Source organism: Vigna unguiculata, chromosome 5 (genome assembly GCF_004118075.2).
Source record: "Vigna unguiculata cultivar IT97K-499-35 chromosome 5, ASM411807v1, whole genome shotgun sequence".
Lineage (NCBI taxonomy): Eukaryota > Viridiplantae > Streptophyta > Magnoliopsida > Fabales > Fabaceae > Vigna > Vigna unguiculata.
In genome coordinates, this window is record NC_040283.1 from 34847110 (window position 1) to 34867918 (window position 20809).

Here is a 20809-nt window from a genome sequence, read left to right on the forward strand (position 1 = left end):
ATACTTCTAATCTAAAAGCTTTAATTTTTAATGTATTTTAGATCACATTTTTATGGATTAGTCCACACTTTTTACAAGCAACCTTTATATAAATGTTGCTTAACATAGTTTTTAAGTCACGTCTAAAAAAATGGTACCTTTACTATAGTTAAACCACATTTTTATAGTCGTGGTCTTGTTTAGTGTGGTCTAAAGTCCTTTTTGTTGTAGTGATTATTTGTGGTGTTGGAGAATATTTTATTTTTGTATAGCTCAGGTTGTGTACAAAAATTTGGATGGATGAATTTATTTTTGTTGCTTGTAAAGAGGTATGTTATTTAATTATAGTCCTTGTTCATATGTAAATAAATTTGTGGTCTTGATTCTAGGAATGTGGCTTGTAGTTGTTAGGTGTTTTAAGCTTGATGTTTTGATGTTGTGAACATGATATTAGAGTTGAATGTTGTGAATTTATGTGCCTGATTGGTATGTGCAAATTATTATGGTGCAATTTGGTTTAGGTTGTTAAGGTTTTTGGTAAGATTATTCATAGGTGAAGTAAGTCGGTATACATATTGTACCTGTGTTTTGTTAAGAATCGGTGCGTGATGGGTATAGTTGTGAATGAGGATATCCGTATAAGAAGCCTTTTGATGCGTGTATTTTTTGTTCTGAGAGATAAGTATATGGTAATGGAAAGTTTATAATATTTTTGTGCATCTTTTTTTATTGTTGGAATGTATGAAACAAGTACCTTGTGCATCAAATTCTTGTTTTTTGTATTTTTGTGCAACTTTGAACGTTCTATTTACGAGGTGTAGGGCGTTTAGCCCCAGTTTTAGGTGATGAGCGTTCCATATTTATGAGGCGTTGGGCACTGAGCGTTGGTTTTTTGGTGTTGGGCGGTGGTTTTACGAGGCAAATGGCGTTGAGTGTTAAGTTGTTTTTTTCTTACTATTTTGTTTGGTTTGAATGATATTGTAGGTGCTAAGTTGATATTACATGTTTATTATGGATGGTGTAATATTACTGTGATGAATGTATGACATGATATGATGATGATGTGTGGTTACTCACTGGTGAGGTGATTATATGCATATGAGTAACTTGATATGATGCAATTGCATGATGAGTTGAGGTATGTTTGATCTTGTGATAAGATGTTGTATGTATATGTATACATATGTGATGGAACAATATGAATTCTCTGATAACTGTAAAGTTAAGATTGTTCTTTTACTTGCAAGGCTTTGTCAAGTTAGGGTAAAATTGTTTCTTTCAGCCATGAGGCTTTGGCATAAGCTTAAAAATAATGCTCTTACTCAAGGCTTTGTCGAGCGGGTAGAGTTGTTACTTGTAAGTCTATAGAAAGTAGGGGAAAAGCCTTTTTCTGAAAGACGATGTTGCGCATGAAAGGTAGAGCGATGGGTTATGATAGAATGTCATACCGTTTGATATTACCTGTGGTAATATGTTGATGATTATATGTTATGATTAGGGAACATGTGGTAGTTCTTATCTTGGTTGAGGTTATGCATACATTGTGATAATGTTGGGTGAGTTGTTGTTGATATATATGTTGTTATGTCATGTGTTACATGGCTAGCTAATGAGCAACGCTTCATGGAGAATCGTTCAAATCGTGATTTGAATGGCGAAAATCCTTTGTGAAGTCTCCAATCATCGATCCTTCAGTGGAAAATGACGAACTCACAGTTGAAGATGAAAATGTTTGGTGGAACTCTCTTTCATTCCACCAAGGGAGCCTCTTTGACTCTCACTGTTTAGGGTAACCCGACAAGGTGAGTACCTTATATAATGTAACATCCTGACCGGATATTACAAATTTGAATAAAATAAAATAGAATTAATCATTTCGCATCATTTATTATAATGACTTTTCCCAAAACGCGGAAAAGTTAAACATTTATTTACTCATAATTTATTTTCAAAATCCATAATCGTAAAACTCAATACAATATCAAAGTTTGATAATATAAGAGATTACAATTCATTTAAAACATAAAACTTAAAAACTCTGATAAAACTTTTCTTCCAGACTAGCCTCGCTCCGGCTCTATGCCTCACCAGATCCACCTGCAACATCATCTGCTTCAGTGTACCGCGTACACGATAATCGCCAAACATAAGCGGATAGGATGAGCTTACAATTACATAAACACACATACATACACACACACACACACACATATATATATATATATATATGTATATATATACATATGTATGTATATACATATATATGTATATATACATATATATATATATATATATATATATATATATACATATATATGTATATACATACATATGTATGTATATATACATACATATATATGTATATACATACATATGTATGTATATACATATATATGTATATATATATATATTTATATATATATATATATATATATATATATATATATATATATACACACACACACACATCAAATAAACCATCCAATTACATCAAAGGAATTTTTATCCTTTGATTTCACGCCACAGGTCACCACCACATTACCCGTGTTCTACGTCCTCTGATCAGTACCTCGAGATGTCTTGCTACCACACCTATCAGCCACAACTGGTAGGGCATGTGCGGGAAACCATGCTACGGACCACACTCCGTAATGCCAGGTGGAGTTTCCAATATGAATAACATTCATAATGTCCAAAGATTACCAAACTCCTTGGTCTCATACCAAGGAGGGCAATCTATCTGGACCTACCGTACGAGCCACAACTCGCACACTCACACTGGCAACACTCGCTAACCCGAGCCACAACTTAAGAGTTCCTCGTGTTCATCCGCCATCCTAAGCCACAACTCAAGATATGCCATTTTGAGCCATAACTCAAGAATTGCCACGTGTTCTAATTCTCCTCTGATTTCGTAGCTATTGCCTGGCAGTTTATACTCACCAACAGGCACTACACCAGTATAGCAAGATTACTGGTTTAATTCCTGCAACATTTTTCCCACTTTCTAACCCTTTCCTTCTCAACTTAGCTCTCTAAGTGTAATAATCCACTAATGCACGATTACTCATAATTCCCTTCACCACCTTTGCCTAACTATGAATCCCACATTAACCCATAATAACACTGGTTTGGTTAGATACAATTCAAACTGCTTCTAATCATTAAATCAGACCTACTAAGCATCAATTTGTCAAGTATTGGTATCATCTCATGTAATATGATCTTTGCCCCATATCCTTTAATCCCACTTTACTTAATCAACATCTCAGCATGACTAATACCATATTAGGTTATATAAAATTTATTTCCCATTTAAACGGTAACTCCTACTGCATTATCATGACCTTCTTTTCCCCTTAATAATCACAGAATCCCTACTTCTAATTTGCACATATCATCACCAAAGGCTTTTATCCAACTACTCCTTCCAACTACACAGGTAGCAAGAACCTGATTCACCAGAATCCCAAAACCATCAGTAATCCTCACAGGCATGCAAAGTTAATATCTTTGTGCCGGTGCCTGGTGACAGGCCCCGTGTCATCAGGCGGTGCATGTCATTCTGGAAAAATTCCAGAATTTTGAGCACCTGTAAGCCCCTTCCCACAGTTCCCCAACATAATTTTCTGCCTATCTTCGCAGTTCACACGTGAACATGGTAACAGTGGTACAAATGTTCAAATTTAACTATATCCAACAACAATTCCAGTACAATTCTACCATAATTATACTCAATTCATCAAAGCTCCCAAATCTGTCAACCCTAATATTCATGCATAACCAATATTGCTTGATTCCCCTACACCACGCTGTAATTTCACAATTAATCCTCTCATTTCTATCAATCTATGATTAAACACCCTTTTCACCGATTAAACTTTGCCCAAAACTCAGAAAACATAAAAAATCGAGCCAAAATTGGCTTGCGTCGGCTAGTGGGTGTTCATCACTGCCAGGCCCTTCATAGAAAACCCAAAAAACTGGGTACACAACCATGCGTCGCCTAGCGGATAAGCTCGTGCCGCTAGGCGCTTCCATCTCTGGAACCCAAAACTACCCAGAAAAGGATGAGTCGCCTGGCGGTAGTTCATCACTTGTTAGGTGGTTTTTGGAAAATTCCAGAAAACACGAAAAATATACAAAGGCAGAGTATATGCATCCAATTAATCATACATTTCAGGCAATTAACAACACGAAATAAAGGTACGATTCCTGCTCCCCTAACATGGATTCCTTGCTCCAAAAGTGTGCAAATCTTTGAGTCATTGATCCTAATTAACCCTAGATTTTTTATTCCTCCTTCAAGACTCCTTCTCACTCCCATTTCTCTATCTTTGCAGTATAATTTACTCTCTCAATATGCACCAATGGCAGCCTTAGCAAAAACCCACTCTCTCACCCTTTATTCTCACTAAATTTGGCCTTAATTAGCAATGATGGAATGAAAAATGAAAATGTGCCTTAAACTGGACTTAATTGTCATTCAAGGCTCATTAGGAGTTGTTTTTCCAGCCCTTCTTGGCTGCCTCTTTTCAGCTAGGGTTTCAGTGTCCTTTCAAATTCATGCCAAGAGAAATTTTGGCAAAAAGAAAGTTTAATTTGGATCTCCAAGGTTTGTACCCATAATCATGCCAATGTCAAGTCAATGTACAACCAATTCATGTTTCATGATAATTCCTATAATTCTAGGATTATATTATCACTCACCATGCTCCAACATCTTATTAAAATAATAATAAATTAAATAGCATATAAATGGCATATAGAACTTGAACCCAAATCCTCTCACATAATCAAGTACTCTCAATCACTTGAGCTAATACTTTTCCACATCATATCATTCAATATTTAATGTCATAAAGACACCCACTACCCGTATTTATTAATTAATTATTTATTTAATTAACTAATTTTCACGGGTCTTATATATAAGGTTAGAGGTGAGCTTTGAGAAAGGTGAAAATCACACTCAATATTCATCAAAGCTATCCATTGTAAACGTTGGCCTGCCTTTTATAGACAAAAAGGTAGCCATGTAAAAGGAGACTAAGCTCTAATGGTGAAATTAACCCTAACAAAGAACAAGGGGAAGAAAGGGAAGATATCAAGGATCTTAACGACAAGGAGACATAAAGTTAAACCCTAGCTGCCAAGGATGGAACGCATGAAGGAGAAATGTGAAACACGAACCCTAGGGGAGGGAATGCGTGAGAGTAAAAGAGAACCCTTGAAGTTGGATCACATTGCCTCTACACAAGTCAATATGACCCTGGATCAAAAAATGGATTTTAAACACTGCAGTATGCTCGATGTAGATTGGGCTGCACAATTCAAGCCCAATCATAAAACTGGTTGGTGCTAAAGGAGGCATTGGTTTGAGCTTCCATTGGTTTGTCTTTCTTAGGGTGTTGGGCTGCAGGCGCATCTCAATGTTGGGCTTGTAGAAAGGTTCTTAGCCTAACAAGATTACAAGGAGAAAACAACAATTAAAACTTGGCTAAAATATAAGCTATTGGATAATGCTAATTATACCACTTAGATCATTATTATACCTATACATTTATCCAAGTATTTAAATGCATAAAAACTAAAAAGGCCTAGATATTGGTCTGGAATGACAAATCATGCTCATTACCATATCCTGAAGAGTATGATTTCATCTTTCAGTCATACCATTCAAGCTAGATGAACCAGACATGGTGTACTATGGGATGATTCTACATTCCTCTAGATACTTGGAAAATGGCCCTGAACGGTTCACCTGATGTGTCATATTTGCCATAGTATTCACCACAATGATCAAACCTGACATTCTTAATCCTTTTGTTGAGTTAATTATCAACTTTAGCCTTAAATCATTTTAATACGTCCAAAGATTGAGATTTTTCATGTATAAGATATATGTATGCATATCTATAGTAATCAACTATGAATCATATAAAATATTGTTGACCATTCCATGAAGGTGTTAGGAATGACCCACAAATGTTCGTATGTATCAATTCTAAGACATATGTAGCTCTATATGCACCTAATCTCATTATTTTGGTTTGTTTACCTTTAATGTATTCAACATAAACATCAAAGTTTGCGAAGTCAATAGAATCCAAGATCCCATTTGACACAAGTCATTCAACTTTATTCTTAGAGATGTGACTTAGACGCCTGTGCCACAATGCTCCTAAATTAGCATCGTCAATTTTATGCTTTGTACCATGCAATGTTGTAGTTAAGGATTCACTATAGGAAGCCACCATATCAAGCATATATAGATTGTCATGGGCCAAAAGTGAACTAGTTTCAATAGTATTTGAATTTAAACACTATCTAAATTTATTGTTTCTAAATGAACACAAATATCCTAATTTGTCCAAATAAGAAACTGAAACCAAATTCCGGCTAAATGACAATACAATGAAGTGTCTTTCAAATCCAAATAAAAATCAGTACACAATAATAATCTAGAATGCCCTATAGCTTCCACCTACATCGATTTGCCATCTCCAACATATATCAATCTTTCATAATCAAATGGCTTCCTTTAGCTTAGGAAACTCTCGAAAGATTGATGTTAGTATTGGCACCTGAATCTAACCACCAAGTGTTTCTTGGTGCTAAAACTAAATTGACCTCAGATCAGACCAAAGTAATAATTGTACCTTTCTTTGCAAGCCAAGCATGATAGTTTGTACAATTCTTCTTTAAATGTCCAACCTTATTACAAAAGAAACGTTCATTTTTTTTTTCTTTTGTAGTGGAACCTTAACAACTTCATATTTTAGATTCTTAGTTTTCTTCGTTTTGTCCTTATCTTTGGAGGTACTTGCTAAGTGAGAACTTCAGTATTTTCTTGTTTTAGTCTCTCCTTTTCTTGTACACAATATGAAATGAGCTCATTAAGAGACCATTTCTACTTCTAACCGTTATAAGATACTTTAAATTGTCCAAACTGTGAAGGGAAAAATCAAAACTAAATGTGAGTAAGTCTTCTGACATCTCAAGTTTCAGCGCCTTAAGTTTTTAAGCAATGTTTAACATTCCCATGATGTATTATCTCACATTTCCTTTCTCTTAATACTTTATGGAAATCAAGCTCTGATGAAAAACACTTGTTTTTGCCTTATCGCTTTTCACAAAACACTTTTCAATCTCAATAATGAAATCTTTAGCACTTGTAATTTCTCCAGATATAGCACCCCTAAAGACCTCTGGAATGTTGCGTTAATTATCATCAAACTCGTGCAATTTGAGTGGTCCCACTTCGCATAGTATTTCCTCTCTTTGAAGGTACTAGATTTCGTAAGAGAATGATGTTTCTCAATCCTTAATGCAAGGTCGAGATCCATGCTGCCAAGAACTATCTCCATGTTCTCTTTAGAGTCTTTAATATTTGTTCCAATGAGGACCAGAACCAAATTAAGATTAGAAGATATTGAAGCAATTGTGGTTGTATCTAAAACAACAGAAATATAATTAAGCTCACATCATAAAATTAATAATAAATAAATTCAAATAATGATCTAACCCTCGTTGCATAGGTTCTAATGAGGATCATTCATTATTGCACCAAGATCTTCATAATCATCATCCTTAGCTTGATGTTTCCTCCTTTCTTCGGTCAATTCTTCTAATCGAAAAATAAAACCTTCAAGTTCATGTATGACTTGTTCTTGTTCTTCTACAACATGTAGAAGGTGTTCCTTGTCTTTAAAACCAGTTGCACTTTCAGTTTTACTATTTTCAATTTTAACTCTATAACCAAATTCTTCAAATGCTTCTTTCACAACAAGATGACAAAGCTCTTATTTTGACATAGTAACATCACTAACAACTTGTAAAATAAGAACATAATTCATTCATGGAATCTAAAAACAAACAAAATACATCAAATAAAAAAATAAAAATACTAACCACAACCTTATCCAAAGCACTTCTAATAATACTGCTACCTACTTTGGCATTCATCCAATGCAACAATCCCAGAAATTTTGTTATCCAACAATTGAACTTTGCGTTGCAAATAAGCAAATGATCATACAATCATAATTGAAACATTAAGAACCATACAACTAGTCATAGATCACCATATAATATAAACTAAATAAGTTAAAATCAAAAGTAAATAAGGATGTTTTACCTGCTACATGCACACATATCCAACAACATGGAATTTAGTTGTATTTCTTTTATTCTTCAATGTTAATGAAGCACTGTACAAACTCCTAACCAAATATTCATGCACTAAACTACCCTAATTATATTTATCTAGACTTTGTAAGTCATCACAATCATTAAAAGTAAGGAAAAAACTGATCCATTTCGATTTGGCAACAAAAAAACTCATACATGCCTAACAAAAAATAAACAAAAGGAAAAAATCACCTCTCCTTTCAATCCACCTACTTCATCAATCAGATAAAAGATTTCTATTTATCTTCACAGTGTCGTTCAAGACGGTGAACCACCCAAACATTGTCCTTTCAATAAATGCTTTTTATTCCACACTTAACCTTTCATTTAGAGCACCAACATACTTCATCTATAATAACGGCGGAAAGAAATTTGCAAAATAAAATAAAATAAACTTAGGTCATAAGAAATCAACAAAAATCTTCACAATCTTATAAACGCGCATACCTTCGTGTCATGACTTCATTCACCAACTTCACACCTTTACGCATCATTCTTATACTCAAACGTCAACCAACACATTGGTTCACAACGTCTACCATCACCACAACGTACAAAATGTCCGCCAATGACAAAAGAGAATGTCGATTGAAGGAATAAGAATGACGCTAAACAAAAGATGTTTCAGTTTAGAGAGAATGGAGGTCTGCTTCAAGAGAACAGACCTAGGTTTTTCGCTCTGCTTCATTAAATTGAAAATGAACTCTTGTAACCAACATAGACAAAACAAGACTTTGTCACTACTAGAAAAAGAAAATCCAAAAATAATTTTAAAAAATATCACATGTGAATGGTGTCAAAATTGTGTCAAAAAAAATGTAAAAATATTGTTTTCGATAAAACAAATTCCTTTTAATATATATATATATATATATATATATATATATATATATATATATATATATACATATGTATGATTCTCTTCATAGTCAATTTAAACAGTAATACATTTTTGATTCATCTATTTTTCCTCATCTCTCCTTTCATTTGTTACTATCACCACACCCAACATGTTTTTTTTTCTGTAATTTTATAATATACTTTGAAATAAAATTTTACAATATTAGTATTATATATCATAAATATGTTTATTATATATTTTTTATTTTTCAAAAAATCAATAATAAAAACTATACTTTTGAATTATATTACATAAAATTATAAATTTTTTGTTATTCCTACAGTATTTAAAATTTAAACCAAATAATTTTAATTATTTATTTTAAATTATTTTTGTATAATTTCGATTTTTAATTTTTTAATTTTTCATTTCTAGTTTAGAAAAATAAATTTGGTTAACAAAATAAGAAAAACTCTTTTATAATAAACAAGTCAATTTTGGAGAAATAATGTTCCCTTTAGAAATTAAATATGTGATGAAATTAAAATTAATTAAAAATATCATGACTGGTCATGGTTTTTAGATTAACTTTTTTACATTTTACTAAATATATGTCTTGGTTAATACTAAGGTGAGAAGACTCGTTCATGTGGGACTAAAATTATTCTCGGCTTAAAAATTTACTTAACAAATTGATAAATTTTATTAACTTGTAGATGGCGTAATACAGATGAAGCAGAATGCATCACGGAAGTCGTAGTCAGCGCGATGAAGAAAGGGAAATTTCTTCCTAGACTCACTCAAATTTCAACCTGCACCCATCAAAAATGTAAAATGTCAAAATCAACCTCATGGGTCTTTTATTCAAAATCAATTTCTGAATTGATTTTTCCGGAATAATAGACAACACCTCACTAACACTTTCAACAAAGATTTCAAAGAATCCACACAAACTCAGTGAACCAATCACCATTGTTCAAGGAGACAACTTTCATATAAAATAACGGTTGCACATAGAAATTGATGGATTGCAGGAAACAATTGGCTAAAGGAAGTGAGAGGCAATTATAGACAATTAAAAAGCCTTTTCGTTTTTTTTTTTGCCATTAACCATAATTAGGACCATATAAAAAGGGAAAATAGAGTAATTAGGAGGGTTTTGGAAGTCTGAAAACCTAGAGAGTGGAAGGAGCACGAAAATTGAGTGAAAAGAGGGTTAGAGGAAATCAAGAGAGAGTTGAGTTGGGAGACCACTAAGGAAAGCCAATTTGGGGCCAGAAGAACCATCCACCATCTTTACCTTAAGCTGAGATGAACCAGGTTAGGGGAGCTCTTTGATCTGAATATTCTGGTTGTTAATAATTTCGCCTATTCTAAATTATACAATGAATAAATGTATCATTGCCATGAAATTTCGTGCTCATTGTGGTGTGAATTGGGGGTTTGATTGTTTTGATGTAATATGATTAAACCCTTATGAGATTATATGAAAATTATGGGGTTTTACTGTACTGTTATGGTTTATGGTTCAATTTTGCATTTTGATGGTCAATTTGGTGTTCAAATCATACTTGTTTGTATTCTATGATGAATTGCTTAGCATAGTGGAATGTGGTTTGGGGCAATTGGTTTGGTTTCTACGTGCATGATAGGGAGAAGGTCTACCATTCTCACTCAAGCTAACTAGGCTCGCTTAGGTGAGAATAACAGAAACGAAAAATTTGGTTTGTGTTCGAGCATCTCGCTTAGGAGAGAGCAGCTCGCCTAAGCGAGGAGTCGCGTAGTTGTGAGGTTGTGCTCAAGCATCTCGCTTAGGCGAGGAGCCCATGTTTTGGGTGAATGAACATCTCACTAAGGCGGGTGGTTCTCGCCTAAGCGAGAAATCGTGAATGGAAGGATGTCTACTGTTGTTCGACTCACCACCTAGGCGAGGGGAAATTGTTGTTGAGCGAGGGATGATCTCGCCCAAGCGAGTAGGGCTCGCCCAAGCGAGACCTCGCGTTAAGCCTTTGAAGCACACTCGCTCAGGTGGGAAGGTTAGCTTAAGCGAGACAGGCCTGGTCGCTCAAGCTAAGTCTTCTAGCCCAAGCGAGTTTAGTGCAGTTTGTATGTGTGGTACGCATTGATGCGAACGTGGATCAGGAGATGTTGTGCCATGAGCGGGTAGGTTCATGGATGGTGGTTGACATGTGATGGTATGAGCGAGGAGGATCATACCCAGTTACTCTCATGTGAGGATACGAGCGAGGTAGGTTCGTATGTTTTGTGCTCACATTTGAGAGATGCTGCGTGCAGGGAGGTACGTGACTGGTGGATCACATGTGTTGGACTACGAGCGGGCAGGTCCGTAGAGTAAGGCTACGAACGGGGAGGTTCATAGAGGCAGGACCATGAGCGGGCATGTTCGTGTGAGCATCATGAATCCTGAGTCCATGACTAATTATGTTGTGTGTTGTGAAGGTTGAAAGGCCTTGGGGTTAAAAGTCTTGGTCAAGGTCTAACTATGATAATATAACTGGGTGTTTATATATTATTTAATTTATGTGATTTCTTATATTACTGAGCTCACCCTTTCTGTTTGTGCTTGGCGATGATCGTGTAATTCTTTACACAAGAGCAATTGATGATACAGGTGATGTTGCTAATACATGAGATGGAGAGACGGGATAGCTTGGGTTGGAGATAGGAAATCTATTATGTCTTTTCTTTTACCTTCTCAGAACAGTTTTGGAATTTGTAATAAGTTATTACACTAATATTGGTTTGAATTATGTCACCTCGGTAATTGGTTTTGAATTTTTCCGCGTTTAGGAATAATGAAAATATGAGATTATTAAATAAATTGGTTATTTATTTAAATTAATTAAGTAATTTCCAGTAGAGACGTTACACACTTTCTATTACTCTTACAATTATGACGTCATAATACCTATCATATTAAGTTCTTTTTACATGTTATAAAATGTGTTTTCTGCACTAGTGGTATAACATAGTAACTCAATACGTACATTAATTGTTGAACATATTCACAACATATATGTTCCAAACTTATGTGGGGATCTATGTACAAAAAAATGGGTACCTACCTTATACTTAAAGCACATGCCATGCAGTATTGGTCAAATATGAGCGTTCTATTTTCTTACATACTTATGCAGTACATAACACATATGTGTTGTTTAAAATAAACATTTGATGAAACTATACATGTGGAATATAAAATGACTTCCCTAAATAAACTTTTCTAGTAAACCTTCTAACTGCTAATTATTAAGTCAAAATCTTCAAGTACTTTTTGCCTTTGGCTGTTGTCTTCATCTAATAACCATTGACCTATGTATTGGTGCTGAATCTGCTGAAGTTGTTCCTGTAGGAAGATGTAATCGTGACTTATATATTCTTTGTCATATTCAAAACACAGTAAGGCAAAAAAAACTTGTAATATATAAAGACATGGAAGATTGTTGTTCTAACATTTGTGAAATTAGGCATGTTGTTGTCATCATATTTCTTGGCACCATCCCACAATTCCATCATTTTAAAACTTATGATAATTTTGTCCACCATACACATAACTTTATTTTAAAGATATAACATTGAGAACTAACAAGTTTGGCTTAACAAACGTGACTTCATATTGGACTTCGAACTTTGGCTTCAAATCATTATTGCAATTCAACAACATTCCAAATAATAATTCCAAATTATGAGCATGCAAGGTTCAACACAAGCTTAAATACAATAGTAGACAAACATTTCAAAAAAAAAATTAATATTGTGAAACTCTTCCTTACAACAACATTATTGATTCTCTTGCGGTCCAAGACGAACAACTGCTTTGTTTGACAATTGACGGCATATAACCACCAATAATTTTCATGCACAATTGGCGCGAACAACTACAAATCAAATTCATTATAAACACATAAATTTTCAGACAAATTACATAGCAAACATATATTTATTCTCACAAAATCTGCAGTCAATATATTGTGTAAGTTAAATAGTCCTGGTCGAAAGTAGGTCTTATAGTCATTCAATGTCCAGTGACCTCTATTAATCTTCATCTTTCATGAAGTACATGGGTATACGATAACAATATAAAAAATATTTAGTTCTGTTTTCATACCTTCATTAATTAATCTATGTACATTAACTATACCATATATAATGGATTGAAAGCAATCCTCTTTATATGCCCAGACAACAATCGTCAAAATACATCATTGTACTTGTAGCGAAAAACATTGCCTATACACAAGTAACACAGTTAGCCCAATAATGTAGTTCGACAAAAATAACATAAATTATGAATTTTAAAATAACTTCATATCAGGTTGTCCACTTTATTCCCTGGACCAAAACCCCAACACTCAATCATCCCCAAAATTTGCCCATTTATTTTGGCTACCACCCTAAAAATTAAACAATTTGGTTAGAATAGCAGTTATTGGTTTCATAATTTCATAACATCAAAACAAAAAAATTAATTTTTTCACCTATGAGGAACACCGAAGTAAGTCAAAGTGTTGTACAACTTCATCAAGTCTACACTAAATGCAGTACTATGTGGCTGGTCCGAAACAAATGAATTCATTGCTTGAAGAGTTGATATGTCCTCACAACAACTAACATCATCATCACCATTCAAGTCAGGAGATTTACCAAAATCATCACGAATAACATCTTCAGTAGCACCTTCAGAATCATTGCCAACATTATCATATTTACCTATTTCAGAACCACTTGCAAAAGCATTAACATCATTATCTTCACCATTGTGTTTGTCGCCTACATCACATTGGGTTACGACATTCAAACCATATTCAAAAAAACATATATACAGGAGAGTAAAGTTCATTACTTGGTTGTTTGTGAACAATTGTTAAATACTTATAGACCTTAAGTTGAGATTAATCTAATTCAATATTCTTGGACAGATTTCCCCCTAGCCTAATGCCAAGAAAGCATGACTAAAGCTCTTAGCCAAATAACTATGAACAGATTTCGCCCAATCGTATTTTGACAACCTGTCTAAGTTGTCTATAACACTACCAGGACTATTAGAAATACTTTTTGATTTCCTAGGAAAATATAATACGACAAAATAAACAAATATATACAACCGACAATCATTTTCAACATCATCCATTTCATTGTCTACCATGGATTTCATTATTTGAATTACATATTCAACAGTTATTACTTCGTTGCTCAAAACTGAACCCACCACTCCACACATATTTCTACAAAATTCAACATTATCTCCACCAACACCCAATCCTAAACACATAAAAATGTCAACAATGGTTAAAGGAACCAATCGTTGCATAAAAAAATGATTTATAGAAAATCAGTGCTTCAACAGCTCTAACAAAAGAGGGTTTATCTACAATGGTTTTTCCATGTCAAGACACCATTTGAATGGTGTTTGTCCAATCCTTCCACAATGGCTGTCAAGGATGAACTCATTCATTTCAACTATGTGCTTGGTGTGACAAAAGGTACAAAGACGAGCCTACCATAGACAACAATTAAGCAAATTATGAAATAATAATATAACATTATTTGTGAAAAGATAAACACATAATAAATGAACAAACACATAATTTATCTTTTCATTAAATGTGCTACAACCAACCATGACTTGTGTATATCATATTTATTGCCAATAAACCAATGAACAAACCTTAATCATTAAACATTCATATAAATATCCCTTACTTATCTGGGGATCCATGATAAAAAGAAGTGGTGACTTGGGAGCAATTATAAGCACAAATGACCCAATACTAAATGTAACAGTGGTATGTGGTGACTCCTGTTAAAATTACTGGGGAGTATTTTCATATTTTGTGAACAATGCATACAGTACTTAGAAGTATACACCATGAATACCAATAAAAACATTACACATGCATGAAAAACTCATTTGTGGACTTCAAACATTGAACGATTATGGCCCTAAAACACACCCACAAAATAATGAAGATACACCTACAATACTTCACTAGAGATCCATGACCAAAAACGTGGTGAGTTAGATTTTACTTTAAGCACAACTGAACAGGTACTAAATGTAACAAACCTATGTGATCACACCTATGCAAATAATTGGGTACTACATCCATATTTTTTGAACAAGGCATATCAATTTCTTTCAATGTACCTTAACTAAACTAGAACTCTGTCAAACATATGGGAAGTCATGCCAAAACAATTGGGGAATGCAGTGACTCTTTTACAACAAAATTTACAACAAATCATACAAATAAACACTTCTCCAACTTTAGCAAACCACATTGCATCCAATTAAAGCGATAAACATATTTGAATCAAATTTGTTATGAATACTATTTTTTCAATCCATTTACATTGCTTTTTGCATCACCAAACGAGTTTTACTTACCTATGGCACGTTGTCAACATCAAATAGTACATGTTCTACATTTACAATGCTAAAAAACCAAATCTCATTCTTCATACATCAAAATGATTTTGTCATACTGTAACCAACTCATAAGAAAACCATTTACCCTTACAATAAATATGTACCCCTTAAGGCAAAAATTTCAATTATTATAGCATCTCATAAGACACGAGCACCACATTTCATAAACTTTCCCAAAAAAAAACAAATTTTTCACATAAAAAAAACCCTACCTTCAACGTATACCCAAACACTACCAAAACCCCCAAACACTACCAAAACCCCCAAACACTAACACAACCATACACTACATTCAGTCCCACCACAAATACACCCATAATCAACACACTAAAACAGTCGTACCTTCAATGTCAGAGTAATGGAAACCAAAATGTCATACCTTCAATGCCACTAACACCGTAATACACAAATGAATCACTTTAGTCGAACACAACCCAATCAATCCAATAAAATGCAAAACAACACTGACAAAATGCCTTTTTTTTTCACGAACCTTCGAAGGAAACTCGAAATGGGTTTTTGTGCAATGAAGATGAAGGCTTTCCCAAGAAAACCCCCCACGAAACAACAAGATTAAGCACTTTGGTGTTGGAAGCAAAACTACTTAGAAAGTTTGATCTTTTGGTGGTTTCTTTTGTGAAAATGAATTGTTGCTCACTTAATTCCCAAATTCCCCACCCAAAACTGCCACATGTGTGTGAATGAGGAAAAAAAATGAAAATTACTTATTATTGGTGACACGTAGACAGTGTTAAAAGTGAGTAAGAGAAACCAGTGTCAAACAATCTAGTGGTAGCTTATGACCAAATCTCCTATTGGGCTTAGTCAAGCCCAATTTTAGCAATTCAACTACACATTGTTTGATTTATTATTCTAGAAAGCAAGATATAAACAATGGGCCAATCTTATTGTTATTCTACTGCTCTTTGATACACCTCTTCAAATCTTCACATCTTCTTTGGTCCATGTGAAAAGTGTGAGAAGCCCATGTGGATTTGGGCCATCTTGGATGAAGCCCAATTAGATCTTTTTGAGCATGCCCCTTGTTATTGGGCCTCTTGAAGGTGTACCTTGTCTTGATGTTGGACTTGTTGGGGTCACATCATAATCGTTATCCAAATCCAAATCCATAAACCCAGCCTTCATCATATCCAACACCCCTAGACACGAACTCACCACAATTGACAATGGTCATCCCGAACTCACCATCAAATATGTCATTGAGTGAACTTACTCCTCTTTTAAAAATGTTATAAAAAATTATATTAATCGATTATATTATTTTATTTTATTTTTAACCTCTTAAAATTTTAAACTACGATTGTTAATTCTCACTTTTAAAATTTTCATTTTAATTTTAAACTAACTCTAACTCTAAATTAAAAATATTTAATAAAAGTGTGAATTTTAATAAAAATATCAATATAACATTTATATAAAAATTAAATTTAATCTTAATTTGGAGTGTGATAGATTTGCTCAATTAAAAAAATGATTGAGTTAAACAAAAATAACGAATATCAGAATCAAATATAAAACAAAACCTGACATGTGACATTGATCTTGACACATAACATGATATTGGCTTACACGTGAAAATTTGTTTTAAAATAAAAAAAAAATTAAATTTTTTAAAAAAATACAAAAAAAATCACAAAATGACACACAACTGTCACGATTAATCGTCTCTTAATTATTTAAGCGACGTTAAAAAAATAACCAAATTGAATAAAATTTACAAATATTAGAACTAAATTAAAAAAATTGAACGAAAATTAGGATCTAATAAATATTTAAACCTGAAATATATATATATATATATATATATATATATATATATATATATATATATATATATATATATATATATATATATATATATATATATATATATATATATATATATGTGTGTGTGTGTGTGGACGTCGATATCAAAGTTTCGTACATGCGAAATTACATAAAACTTCTTTCCAACAAAGGTGAATAATATTAAGAATTTACAAGTATCTCAGTTTTGGAGTTATTTTCAGCACAACTTTCTCATCTAAATTTGTTCGTGTACATATGAGTTATTGTATCTAAAAGAATATGAACTATTATCTCAATCACACTGTAAAGACTTCCTAAATTAAGTAATAAAAGCAATTAACCTCTGTTCGAAGATGAAGTTACCAAAGCCCTTACAGAAATAAGTAATGTAAAAACTGAAACATTCCTAGCCATCAAAATCCATACCACTACCATAAACTTTATCAAATTGAACAGATTCAGTGGAGGATGGCATAGACTGCATAGTGTCATGCCTCAAACAATTGAAATCAAGTTCATAGTCACTTAACAGATTGTAATCTGAAGAGGGTAATTGGTTGTGTATACCACATTCATCCGGAATCACTTCCATAGGCTCCTGTTTCGTGGATGAAAAAACTGATGATGAAAACTGGTATTTTTCTTCTGGGAAGGTGGTACTGAAGCTAAGGAACATAGAAGAGTCAGAAGAAGAATCTGGTTCCAACATTATTTCTGGACTTAAAGAAATTTTGCAATTGTGATGACCATAATAAGTTGTTCTGTACAATGGAGGGTTCTCTTGAACCCTTTGAACCTGCTTGGTTGCTGGACAACCCTGATCATACTTGTGAGTGCATCTGTAGTAGCTCCTACACATATACATTACCAGAATTGAATTATATTAAGAAATAAAAAAAAAAAAACCCTATATAGAGAAAAAGGGAAATTTTGTTGCTTGAAATTGAATAATATATATATATATACCTGAGGTATTTTGCATTGATGGTCATTTTCTGTCCATACTTTCTCCATATATAGCCATCTTCCATCAGGTGAGAGCTGTTCTTCTCCCATGTTGGTGCACTATTGATGTCACAAGGGGGAAAATTGCAATGATTAAAGACATTATTTAACTAATTGCTCAACTAATCCTGAAATCTAATGCATAACTACATTTATTTAGGCAATCAATTGCAAGGTATATAAAAATTAGTCAAATGATTGTACAATTACTGTCATTCTATCTGTTAACACTGCAATGAAGCAAATCATGATTAGGACTACAGGTTTTTAGTTTCAGTTAATTTTACTGGGAAAGTATCATCTTTGCACTATATTACAACTATCAGTACAGCATATCCTTTGATATAACTTAGGAACGAATCTTTCACAGTACTGAGTTCATTTGAAGGACTATTTAAATCAGAATTGAATCTCTTATTACTATACACTTAAGGAACAACGCTATCTTCCAAAGAAATATCAACAGTAAAGTACAGGAAATATTTTGAACAAAATATACAGTTAATCTTTTGATAGAAAGCACAGGCTTTGGAATTTAATTTCAAAACTGAAACCATATATAGATAGAGTTGGCCAGAAAAATTATAATATTTTAAGATAAAAACAATTGTATGATATAGAAGCCACAAAATTTAACCTGTAATATATTACCTAGAAAAAGGATGTATGATTACTAATAGCAACAGAGAAGTTTAGATCTAAAGAGGCAATGAATTTGAGAAAGAAAATCCCACTTTGATTAGGCAAAAGCGTGTATTTATCTTTCTAAACATAAAATGATAACAGAATTTTAAAAGATCTAAGTAAGAACATTAACAGCAATCATCGCACATAATTTGCTAAAAAGGCATAAATGATATTCTTACTTTCTTTTGTGGGACACTCTTCGTCTTTTAGCGTTGATGGAACCCTTGCAAACCCCATCCTTATCCTCAAGATTAGGGCATTTGAGGGACGAAGAGACATCATTGACGGTGACAGGCATAACAACACCGTCGGAAACATCAGTGTGAGTGTTCAAAAGCAAAAGGGTATTTGAGAACGATCTCAGTACCTTACGAGCGAGATCTTCTGCAAATGGCAACACTAACCCTTCTACTTCTGCATCTGAATGACGAGTGTTGGATTTATGAACAAGTATTTGGAGTAACTGGTTGGCTGTGTCACGCCCTTTGTTGAGCTCTTCTTCCATAGCTTTTCTTCCATTTGAAGGCTGATTCTCCATTGCTATGAAATGGAGTACAGATTGGGGACTCAAACAGTGTCTTTTATTCAAAACAGCAATGCCCCCACTAGCGATTTTAAAATTGTTTGGCCTTCAGAGTGCAGACAAAAACATCCCTGGCAGTATGAGCTCTTATTCTGACATCACAAGGGGCAACCTTGACCTTTCGGATTTGTGCATTCTGGAGTTGTGGGAGGGAATCATAGGATTCTATCCAGAAGTACATTAGGTTGGACAAATTTATAATTGGTAGTTGGAAGGACCAGATTATAGTTTATAATTTCATCTGTTTTAATGGATTAACAAGAGCTCATAATCATGGTGCTGCTTCTAAGCTCATATTATATGTAGGGACAAATTCTCTTGTCCTTTAATGTTTATAATAGTGCACTAATTGATTGACTTGTATCTCTATTGGTTATTTGTGTAAGGGTTTGAGTATTGTTTATTGAAATCGGTGAGACAATAAAACCTCTGAAGCAAAGGGAACCTGGTATATGCGAGTCTCCTCTTGCTCTAAAATTAAGATCCAAGCATTTTTTGTCAACGGAAAAACTTTCCAATCGAAGGGATTGAGAATGTTACAAACTCACATTTAAAAGCATTTACTTTTACTTTGCTCCATTGTATTAGTTGAGTTTAGATTTTATGTTAGGTTTCAATGTACTATTCCTCTCTATATATTGATCATTATTGATTTTAAAATTTTAAAATATATTAAAAAAAATTTAAAATACTAATATAATATATTTTTAAACTCATTAAAAAACCCGGACTCGATTTAGGTAAGAACTCATATCCCTTTGTGAAAGTTATTTACTGCGTCTTCATTGCCCAGCAAAAAGAGAAAAATTGCCTATATCTGGACTGTTTTTATTCATGTTTGTGGCTCAATTAATGCGTAGTAACTTAAATTTCTCAATTACGATAATTATAGAGGATTTAATTAAACGATTTGCATGCATCAAATGCAATTTGTTTCTTGTCATACTCGTGCAGTCAACATATTCTGCATAACGTTTTAGGATCACTTGTACAATTCTGGGGATTTAATTTTCATTTGATACTATATTGTACTCTTGAATATGGTTTTCGGTACTCCTTATTTTGCCCTTCTCAAAAAGTTTACTTAACCTTTGCCTATATTATACATGGAAACTCTAATTACTTAATCTGATATCTACTTAAAAGTCACATAGGTTGACTTATAAAAAATAATGTAGAACTCAAGTTTAGCTCTAAATGAAGTAAATTCAAAATTTGGGCATTGGTTGTACAACATTGAGTTTGATTCCTCAACTACTCA

General features: G+C 33.4%; 1 protein-coding gene across 1 annotated transcript; it reads right to left on the reverse strand.

Moving 5' to 3' along the window:
* Positions 1 to 17477: 17477 nt before the first annotated feature.
* On the reverse strand, positions 17478 to 19975 carry LOC114186093 (WRKY DNA-binding transcription factor 70-like). The gene is made up of 3 exons (XM_028074113.1): positions 19145 to 19975; positions 18240 to 18338; positions 17478 to 18124 (listed from the first exon to the last, which is right to left on the reverse strand). The coding sequence occupies exons 1-3, from the start codon at positions 19501 to 19503 to the stop codon at positions 17680 to 17682; spliced, it is 903 nt and encodes a 300-aa protein (XP_027929914.1). The 5' UTR covers positions 19504 to 19975; the 3' UTR covers positions 17478 to 17679.
* Between the last annotated feature and the right edge of the window lie 834 nt (positions 19976 to 20809).

What these genes read in the sequence shown, in the direction of transcription:
- LOC114186093 (XM_028074113.1), bottom strand. Translation starts at nt 19,503, where the DNA reads ATGGAGAATCAGCCTTCAAATGGAAGAAAAGCTATGGAAGAAGAGCTC. An exon ending in AGAGTGTCCCACAAAAGAAA is followed by an intron (nt 18,339 to 19,144) that starts GTAAGAATATCA and finishes TGACATCAATAG; the next exon opens with TGCACCAACATGGGAGAAGA. An exon ending in ATCAATGCAAAATACCTCAG is followed by an intron (nt 18,125 to 18,239) that starts GTATATATATAT and finishes GTATATGTGTAG; the next exon opens with GAGCTACTACAGATGCACTC.